Genomic DNA, 10,155 nt, shown 5'->3' with positions numbered 1-10,155 from the left:
TATAATAAATAATGAACAGACCAGAAGAAGCCTTTTGAGCAGACGGTTTTATTATGTTAATTGAAGTGTTTAACTTGTTGCATTTTGGATTGGGCGCCCTCTAGTGGAATAGTTAGAGAACACGTTATAGGTTTGTTATACACGGGATGAAAATGCTTTCAATATGTAAAATGCCTAACCACAATAGGCAGCTTAATGATTGTGATCTGATAATCAAGTGCTGTCAGTTAATATGTATATTTCATGTTACGTTATGCGAGCTCAATATGTCACGGGTTCAAATCAGGACTGCCTGAGTAGTTTGGAATAAAACTAGCTAACCAGCTGTAAACATTAACTCAGGTGCCAAAGTATACATTAGCGCAACAGAAACTATATTAGTTTTTAAATGTTTATTTTTTTACTGTAAAGTAATTCATATCCGCAATCTTTTCTTTCAGGCGCTGCATGGTCAGCTTCACCAAACAGAAACATTTGGGGTCCTTTTACTGCACATGTGCGTCTACTGCTCCGCCAGCGTGAGAGGAAACCATGCCCAAGTCAAAGAGAGACAAGAAAAGTAGGAAAACAGACGCTCGTTTCTACTATATACAACCACATTAGGTTGTTCGGAATATTAGCACATTGTTAAAATGTAACATTTCTCCACGAGAACTGAAGCGTCACATAAGAAGCTACCGTTAGCTTTTTCTAAAGCAACAGTGTTGAGTACGATGCTCCAGTTAGCTTCTGATTCGGGTGTCTCATAAATCTGACACTTTATTTTAAACAGTCCTTTTCAGAGATAATATTAACTAGAGCTGACAAGTGTTAGTTGCTGGGCTCTGCCTTTCTCAGAATCGTTCAGGAAAACACTAGATATTATGTTTGACCTGGGTTTTTGCTGCCTGGTGCTCGAACTTGGGGTTCCATGGATGTGATAAGTTTAAAGCCTGTAATTCCTTCTGATTTTTGCAAGCATTAGTCGTTATTTACATTTTATATATTTCTTAAGTTTACATTTACAAGCCGAATAAGATACTAGAAGTGCAACTGCTGAATATCAGTCATCTTGTAATGGCTTGGATACTTTTTCTTGTTTTGTTCTCTTTAGTTTCCTTAACAAAAACGACGAAGAAAGGATTGGAGCTTAAGCAAAAATTAATAGAACAGGTGAGTGTTTCCGGCTCCGACAGCTACATATTAATGCAGTGTTGGTTAAAGTGGATAACTTGTTTTAAAATGAATTTCCTTATAGTTCAGAAAATGCGTGGACACCTACAGAAACCTGTTCATATTCTCTGTGGCTAACATGAGGAATAACAAGCTGAAAGACGTCAGGACAGCATGGAAACACAGCAGGTAATATCATTGGTTAACCTACCGCTGAAATCTGAGATGGTCTAATCAATCAGAAATTTGAGGTTTCATGTAGTATTTTGCTCCACAACTCCTTTTTACCAAAGGTTGCATAAAAATGCTTAAGTGGTTAACTTCTTTGTTTCACAGATTCTTCTTTGGTAAAAATAAAGTCATGATGGTTGCCTTGGGTAAAGGACAAACAGATGAATACAAAGATAATTTGCACAAGGTAGGTGAGGTGCTTAAGATTGGTGCCAAGTTAGAAAATATTACATGGATATTGTGTTATTGTTTGAATTAACTTTGTCAATATGCAGGTCAGCAAGTATCTACGCGGAGAAGTAGGTGTACTATTTACAAATAAGACAAAGGATGAAGTACAGGAGTAAGTAAAGCTTTTTCCCCACACGTTATGGTTGCAGTGGTAAATCAGACACTAAACTCGTTTTTTTTGTTTTTTTGTTTTTTTTTCTCTCATTAGGTATTTTGATCATTTCAAAGAGATGGATTATGCACGAGCGGGCAACAAAGCACAGATGGACATAACTCTGGATGAGGGACCCCTGGAACAGTTCACTCACTCAATGGAGCCACAGTTGAGACAACTGGGACTCCCCACTGCTCTAAAGAAAGGCAAGATTACATTTTTGATTGGAAAAGATTTTTAAAAATCTTGTTTTTACCGATTTTAACATACTTTCTTTACTGCAATTGTAGGAGTGATAACTTTGACAAAGGACTACGAAGTCTGTAAGGAGGGGGACGTTTTAACTCCTGAGCAGGCTCGTATTCTGGTAAGTTAGTCTCACCTTTGGCGATGCTGACTGATGCACAGAAGTTTCTTGTAGCTGTGTTAACATGTGTAGCATGTTATTCAGACTGGCTCCTTTTGTCCACAGAAACTTTTTGGTATCGAGATGGCAGAATTCAAGGTGCAGATCAAATGTATGTGGAACTCTGAAACAGGCGAGTTTCAGAACTTTGCTGGTGAAGAGTCTATGCAGTGCAGTGAGGAGGAGGAGGAGGATGATGATGATGATGCAGAATAAAGCTTCTGCAACATCTCTTTGAATGTCAGTTCTCCAGAACAGGGGGGCATTGGTGGATTATTTGTGACTGCTGTTTCACCACTGGAGTTTGTTTCTTCCAACATTTCTTTCAGTCTAAATAATCAACCTGTGTCCTTCACCTTGAATTTTGGACTGAACTCTTTGGTAAACACCGGGACTGGAGTATACACTCAACAATCTTTGCTCTGCTTGTTTCAACAAGATTTCTCAATGAGAGAAAGTATTGTATTACATTCAAGTCTGTCATCATCCAAGAAAAGTACCCGCTGTCTCATGTGTCGTTGATGTATTTTATGTGTAAGAAAAACATTGAAAGAAATGTTTGTTTTTCTTTTTTCATTGATAAAAGTTTAATAGATTCAGCCTTGAATGTCATTGTTACATTTATACAACAGCGTGATCTTCATATAAGCTGCTCCTCAGTTGATGTATTTTAGAGGAATAGTACTAATTTGAAATGTGATTTTTAGGCAGCCTGTAAAAGTAATAGAGTAACTTTTTCTAATCCTTCATCACATTCACGAGTGAATTTTGGCAGTTCTCATCTGAAATAATCTGGACACTCGTGGGCTACAAGATTCCAGGCTTCATTGAAGGCAGCGACCACACGCTCATCTAGAGGACCCTCCTCTGCAGCTGCTAAGTTCTGCTGAAGATGTGCCATGCTTGACATACCAATAATGACTCCATCTCCAAGATCGGCCTGAAATGCGAATGATGCAGTAGTCAGGGAAAAAAGAAATGCACCCAGTCAGTTTTTACTTTGTAATCTTACAGGCACAACTCCATGCTTTCTGAAGAGGCTGATATTGTGACCTTCATTTAATGGCATAATGATAAGGGCACTAACAAGTGTATAAAGACAAGGTTGACTACAGCCTTTGGTTTGTAAGTATGGATGCCTGGACAGATCTCTATGATTGTTACCTTCAGTTGAGAGTGGTGGTACAGCCAGCGCATGGCAGCAGAGGACATGGTGGGTTTCTCTGAGCCATACACCGTCTCCAAGGCCTTTAGAACCACATCTATAGCCTGGAAGTGACTTTGCTTCCAGTATCTTTCAAAAAACAGGACAATCACGGTCATGCTTTGATTACCAACATAAAGACATGCAAAAATACTGTGCCTATTGTGCAACAGCAAGTTACCTACAGGTAAAATCTCAGAAGCAAATTGCAGATTTTAGCTACCTGTCCCTGTAAGCTGAAGCCCAGCTGTTACCAAAGAACCGTCCTGCAGGCTTGGCACCATCTTTGTCTTCATAATGATACTTCCCGGTCAAAAAGCCTCCTGCAGACGAGAGGAGATGTACACAGTCAAACTTTACATGTACAAGTCAAAATACAAAGCAGTGAACTGAGATACAAAAATGTTTGTACAGTACCTGCTAGAGGATTGTAAGCATAGAACTTGATCCCATAGTATCTCAGACATGGTAGCAACTCTTTCTCAACCTGCCTGGTGGTGGCATTGTACATTCCCTATAGGTGGATGTAAGAATCTGGTTAAGAGCGCTAATGTAAACATATGTAAAGCAAAGGAAAGACACAGGGTCATGAGGTGAGCAGCTGATGAATCCCAGAATACCTGATAAACACTTGGAATAATCCAGTTGTTGTGTCTGCTGATGCACACAACCTCAGCCACTTCCCATGATGCATAGTTCGACAGGCCAAACTCCTTAAATTTTCCCTGAAGGTCATATTTAAACAACTCATACTTTAATAAAACGCTAACAAATGATCAGACGGCATCTCAACACGACAAGTACAACATTGTTTGTATTGTTTATACGTTGTACTTAGATGTGTGCAACCTCCTTGTGGAGCTCATTGCAGGCTCTGAGCGTGTCCTGGATCGGGGTGTGGTGGTCGGGGGCGTGGAGGTAGAACAGGTCCACGCAGTCGGTGTTGAGCCTCTGCAGGGAGGTCTCCAGCTGTGAGCGCACGCTCTCCGGCCGGAGGGTCTTCCCTTCCCAGGGGTTGGCCTTGGTAGCAATGCTCACTGTTGGAGGGAAACATGGAATTAACGGATCACAGTAGTATTATTGTGTGGGATCCCATCACATGCAGTGCACTACTGGGTTGTCCCATGTTCCCTTATTTATGAACGGCTGGGACAGACGGATTTAGGATTATGATTCTCCTTCAATCTGTAGCTGGGGATCTTTAACCTGCAGGAATATTGGTCCCAGGGAAGTAACGCCACTGAAGAGGAATCTCGGGGTCAACTAGGTCCAGGTGCTTTTAATAGCGGCGCACGCAGGCGTTAGACGTCGATGTGAGGGGATCATACTGTCATTAGCCACAGTAGGAGCTCCATACCTGTTCTGGGGAGATTCATTCCTCCTAGAACCACCTCCGACCTCCCCTCCGCGTACATGAAGGCCGTGTCCAGCTGGCTGTGCCCCCGGGCCAGGAACGCCTGCACCATCTCCCGGCTCTGGTCCGGGTCGGCCCGACCACCGAACGGCATGGTTCCCAGTAAGGTAACTGGTCGTTTAGCCTGGGACGAACACATGCTGCGACGAGCCGCGACGCTCCGCTGGTTTATGAGTCCGTCCGCGAGGAGGACGACGCTTCGTCGCCGAGAACAGAGCCTGGCTGTTGTTATTAAGCACCGCATGTTAGCGAGCAAAGGTCGACCGAGGACTAAGGGAGAGTCGTAAAGTTACTGAAGCCGTTTGAAGCGGAGAAAGGGCCGCCGTTAAACGCGTTAAACGTTAACGGGCTTCGGGTCGTCAGACCGGCGCAAAGTTCGTTTTATGCAACCGCTTCCTGATGTTTCATACCGAAAGTTAATCTTTGAACTCGTCTTCTACGTACGTCATAAGTGGGACATTTGTCATACTGGCTCTACGGTGTAGTTCCTAGCTTTGACCACGAGGTGTCGGTAAAGTACCGTCTATTGTGGCGCACGCGCGCCCGTGAAGTCGATTCAATCTGACGAGGGAACGGCGATCAGATGAGTTTGAAAAGTCGGGCTTCATAAATACGCAGAGAGTTTATCTGCTGTGAGACAAGTTTGCATTTCAGTTTTATTATTCTTCTTCCAAATTTACCTGGAAGTTGTATAAGCTACGATTAAATAAAGTAAGGTATGTATAGTTCTATAAAGCAATCTGATTGTGATCACGATGGATTTTAGTGGTTTCAGTTGTTTTCTGTCTCTGATGGTCTGACTCTACACACTTGGGGAACACACATGCGCACAGGGAGCAGCAGTCAGCTGTTTGACCTGAAGAGTTAAATCAGAAAACTGTATTCTCACTGGGAATGAAAATGACTAAGAACCACGCAAAAGTCCAGGCGCTGGGAGCGCACCGCACTCCGGTTAACGCAAAAAAGTATTCAAAGGGGTCCGGTTCCCTATTCATCCGACCGCAGGGTGTCTGCGTGAGTTTGAATGCCAGCGAGCGGCTTTGCCCCCCGCTCCCCCGCCCCGGCCGCTGCCTTCAGCTACCGCCGAGTCGATGGAGGGAGGCGGGCGAACGAACGAGTTCAGCCTCCACGACTTTTGCCCGTCAGTCCAACATCTGCAGCGGAGGTGAGCTGCGCCGCGTCTCATCGGAAGCGACGTCGCGTGTGATGGCTCCATCACTTTTTGGCCACCGGACATTCGGAATCGGAAGATCTTATACGCGCTAAACTGAGTTTTCATTAAGATTTTTTTTTTTCAGATTTCTGAGATTTTTGTTTTGCGCAAATGACTGAATTATACCCATGAAGGAGTTTGCGAGTTGTTCACAATCTCAAAAGTAAACGAAGTCGAGGAAGATGAAAAGTGATCTCCTTTATTTTTTCCTAATCCTAATATTTGTGAAAGTCGCTCCAGCGGTGCGTAATGATGTTGCCAACAATCTACAGCCCTATATGTGAGTAGCCTCTTCATATATTAACAGCTGGTACCTGGTGCTCAGTCGCTCATGGATGGCGTTTGCTGCCTCACCTGAGGGTTCATCAAAGCAGCAGCGACAGAAGATGGCAGGTTCATGGCGCGCACTTTCATTACGGTCTTAATTGGTAACTCCATTGCCTGGTATCACTGTAATTCACATGATTACGTATTAACGTGTTGTGGATGGTGCTGCATGCCTGAGTCTGTGAGGGGCTGTTTGTTGTATGTTCATTAAAGCGGGGACTCTGCTAATTAAACAGGTATTTGAAACCCCCAAATAATAAGGACTTTACATTATATTAGTTCTTCTGCTGCTACTTGTGACTAACAATAGCATCTTCCAGCTTACAGCAGGAGGTGGTACTGATTACTATTGTTTATGAAATGAACAGCTGGATTTTGTCTCAAAAGTCCTGCTGATCTTCATATGCAGAACATTTTTTTCTGCTCCTTGATGACTCCTTAAGAGACAAGGTTTCAAAGCTTGTGTCAGAAAGCTGTAATTGATCGAAAGGCATCAGTGACAGGGCAGTATGTTGTCCGGACAGACTGTAAGACTAAAGTTATGTTATTCTGTATGAAGTACCTTGGGGGAAACTTCATCCTGACACTTGGTACAAATGGGACTAAGAAAGAGAATTCATGTTCTACTTAATGTCAAGTAAATAATTAGAATTTAGTTGTTTGCTCATTTTGAAAATATTGTTCTGATGAAGTAACTAGTTACAGACTCCTCATTTCATATGCTTTTGTTTCCCAGAAAATGTGGCTTATATCTGTAAGATCTTTTTTTTTTGCATTTCCTTTCAGAGAAAGTTCCAAAATAAAAGTGAATCGTTTTTAATGAGACTGTTCATCTGAATGTAGTTAAAGTCGAGCTACTGGGAACGTGTTTGACTTGTAGCAGAACATTCCGAAAGGAAATATAAGAGGAATGCCTCTTATGTCCTAAAAAATCCGCATTCTTCATGCACACGTTGACGCGCTATAAAACGCTGCTGAGCCTTGTAACATATCAAATCTATTCTGATAAACGCCGTGCTGCTGTTTCCCGCAGGCCCAACGTGTGTGTGGAGCGGGAGGTGACGCTGGTCGCCCAGAGGCAGCCGTGTGTGCAGGCCTTCACACGCATGGTCAAGGTGTGGAAGCAGGACTGCGCCGGGCCGTCGTGGTGCATGGGCTACGAGCGGCGGTGAGTAGCGCCCCCCGCGGCCTCACACCAACAACCGCAGCTTCACGGCCGCGTGACGCGTGCCCCATTTCTATTATTTGACTCGGCATCAAACTGGATGAGGTTTGACTCCCTGGTCTCCTCCTGCCTCTCGCCTCTAAATCGCCCGCTCTTGTCCCGTAATCACAGCTTTGAACCTGTCATACAGTTAAGTGCAAGGTGTCGCCCCGTTTCACCGGGGTTACTACTTAACACGCAGACGTCTCTGCAGCCAGCATTCCTCTGAAGGACGACCCCGTGTGAGCATCTGAACCCATCTCCCTCTGAGTCAGGGTTTCTGCTCTCGCTCTCTCTCTCTCTCTCTCTCTCTCTCTCTCTCTCAGCCTTGTTTAACTGTGTTTCAAACTCAAAGGCTGCTTTGAAGACGGCGTAGACCACAATTATTCGGCGTAAACAGAGCGTGTTCCCACAGTGTGTAATGACCGTGAAGCACTGAGTATCAGTCTCGATTGGACTTTACCTGAAGTTTACATTCCTTAATGAAACCTGGAGCTGCTTCGTTATCATGTTGGTGTACTGACTTGCTTCATAGTTTCCCTTTGTGCTGTGTTTTACATTAACAGGACAGCGTACTACACCGCATACAGGCAGGTGTACAAGCAGGACTATCAGACTGTGTACAAGTGTTGCCCCGGATGGTCTCAACTCAACGGAGAGGCAGGTTGTCTGTACCGTAAGTATCTGTGACTCTTCTGTCCTTCTACTGTTTCTTTAAGCGTCACGTCTCCGCTGGCACAGACCTGCGAGTGAGAGGTTTCCATTGAGGGGTCAGCGGGTCAAGGGGGGCTTCGCTGTTCGGACACCTCCGCAGACGTTATCAGTCGGTGCCTCGTCTGCAGTTGTCGTTTGTTTGTGGATGCAGGGAAATATGTCAGTAATAAAAGTGCCTAAGTGTTGACATTTGCTCTCAAATCTGTTTTACTACCGTGTTCTACACTCAAACTAAATCAGTTACTATCGTAAGGTCATAGGTCACGCAGGGCCTAGGGTTGAATGTATTCTGTCTGGACCGAAGCTCCACATTTCTCCCGGGCAGTGGGTTTGCATCGATGTGAAAACAGAGCCCGTTTAGAAACGACCTGCCTCCATCAAACGCCACGAAGAAAGTCAAACATGAGCCGCCCCGCAGTCCACACGTCCATGTAGGGACAAGCCAGCAGCTCATCCATCTCCTTGTGCGTGAGCTTAGCTCCACACCACTGAGACCACTTTGATGGGATTTCCCAGCCACTGATCCCCGTGGTACAACCTGCGTGCCATAGGCGCACAGTTGGCAGAGGCCCCCTGCGATGTGTGAGGCTGAGAGGGGAGCTCCCACTCGCCTGTCCTGTGCGCAGCAGGTCAGCGGCTGCAGTGGGGAGAGGATCACCTGGATGTGCCTGTCATCAGGCTCCTATTATAGCATCTGGGAGTCCTTTGTGAGCGGCGAGCAGATTACAGTATTAAATTATACAAGGCATCGTTACACCGGCCGCTCTCCACTGAGTGTGGCTTGTTTTTAAAACACATGTCGTGGACATTCCTCAGGGCGGCCCAGTGTTTCCCCGCGCCCCAGCAGATCAGGGGGATTTTGTTTCGCTCTCCGTGTGACAATGGCTGCTCTCTTCGACGGGACGCCGGGCTTTTATCTCGGTAACTAAAGACGTGGCAGCACTTTGAGATGGGACTAACTAATCACCCCTTTCTCTCCAGCCTCTGAATCGGGATAAAAGGAAGCTCAAGCTCCGACGACCCCCCCCCCCCCACCCCCACCTCTGCGCACCGTCTGTACTGTACCTCCGTCAGCACAGTGTAATCTGCGGAGCTGCTTTCAGCAGCATCTCCGACATCCAAGAGGACGAGATCTGTTTTCCAAAAATGCTCGGCTTTAGTAAATCCCCCGAAAATCACCCAAATGAGGGGAGGATGGGAATGCTTTGAGTCGAGATAGTGATTTAGTGCCTGGCGCTTTTGAGGTTTCCCTTTGGCTTTGATTGTCCCCCGCCCTTCTTCTCTCTGTGTGTGTTCCCTAATAAAATGCCACTGTCATGTAATTAGGCTAATGACCCGTGGTTATTGAGGCAGTTAAGTGGAATCAAAGGTCTAATGGTGTAGATGGAGCACACTGGAAGTGGCTGCACCGTCCTTTCCTCAGCTCACCTGTGTGTCCCCTTGTCCTCCACATCTGGCCCCGGTGCAGATGTTGGAGTCCTGCAGCTCGTGGCTTTCCTTCATTCTTTGCTTAGCATAATTAGTGGCATATTTGGAGGAGGAGTGCACCACAGCAGGGCATGGCACGTCTGCTTCTTATCATGTTTTATTCTGCCGCCTCGACCCCCTCAATCTTGTTTTTCACATTTTTCTGTTTCGGGCTACTATTATCTAATTTTAAACATTTATGAGTTTTCCGTTGACAAAACAGCACAGATTGAGACTTCCTGAGCGGCTTGAAGATGTTTTGATTTGTATTTTTTTTCCCCCACTATTAATCCACAAAGAATGCTCCCTGAAACCAAGTTAAAACACTTCACACAGAGCACGAGTTTAAATTGCCCAGAACCATTAATAACTTATTAAAGTTAAGTAAATATTTTGCCCCATATCTACTTTTTCCATCTGACGACTTCTTGGCAGTTG

General features: G+C 44.9%; 3 protein-coding genes across 6 annotated transcripts in view; 2 read left to right on the top strand and 1 right to left on the bottom strand.

Moving 5' to 3' along the window:
- Positions 1–413: 413 nt before the first annotated feature.
- On the top strand, positions 414–2,774 carry mrto4 (MRT4 homolog, ribosome maturation factor). Its single transcript, XM_029152167.3, has 8 exons — positions 414–559; positions 1,094–1,152; positions 1,238–1,341; positions 1,489–1,570; positions 1,659–1,726; positions 1,823–1,974; positions 2,059–2,135; positions 2,241–2,774. The coding sequence occupies exons 1-8, from the start codon at positions 532–534 to the stop codon at positions 2,388–2,390; spliced, it is 720 nt and encodes a 239-aa protein (XP_029008000.1). The 5' UTR covers positions 414–531; the 3' UTR covers positions 2,391–2,774.
- akr7a3 (aldo-keto reductase family 7, member A3 (aflatoxin aldehyde reductase)) lies at positions 2,733–5,178 on the bottom strand. The gene is made up of 7 exons (XM_029152166.3): positions 4,736–5,178; positions 4,228–4,415; positions 3,999–4,103; positions 3,796–3,892; positions 3,602–3,701; positions 3,339–3,468; positions 2,733–3,114 (listed from the first exon to the last, which is right to left on the bottom strand). The coding sequence occupies exons 1-7, from the start codon at positions 5,034–5,036 to the stop codon at positions 2,953–2,955; spliced, it is 1,083 nt and encodes a 360-aa protein (XP_029007999.1). The 5' UTR covers positions 5,037–5,178; the 3' UTR covers positions 2,733–2,952.
- A 186-nt stretch (positions 5,179–5,364) lies between these two features.
- The window catches only part of megf6b (multiple EGF-like-domains 6b), a 36,806-nt gene continuing 32,015 nt past the window's right edge, over positions 5,365–10,155 (top strand). For all 4 annotated transcript variants that reach the window (XM_055508794.1, XM_029152158.3, XM_029152157.3 and 1 more), the window contains exons 1-3: positions 5,365–6,285; positions 7,366–7,500; positions 8,103–8,212. In XM_055508794.1, the coding sequence (XP_055364769.1) occupies positions 6,188–6,285; positions 7,366–7,500; positions 8,103–8,212 (343 nt within the window). In that variant the 5' untranslated portion in view covers positions 5,365–6,187. The remainder of the gene's footprint in view (positions 6,286–7,365; positions 7,501–8,102; positions 8,213–10,155) is intronic.

The sequence above is a fragment of the Betta splendens genome, chromosome 5 (genome assembly GCF_900634795.4).
Source record: "Betta splendens chromosome 5, fBetSpl5.4, whole genome shotgun sequence".
In the NCBI taxonomy this organism is placed as follows: Eukaryota; Metazoa; Chordata; class Actinopteri; order Anabantiformes; family Osphronemidae; genus Betta; species Betta splendens.
Note: the sequence above shows the minus strand (reverse complement) of the source record. Positions and strands in the feature narration are given on the sequence as shown.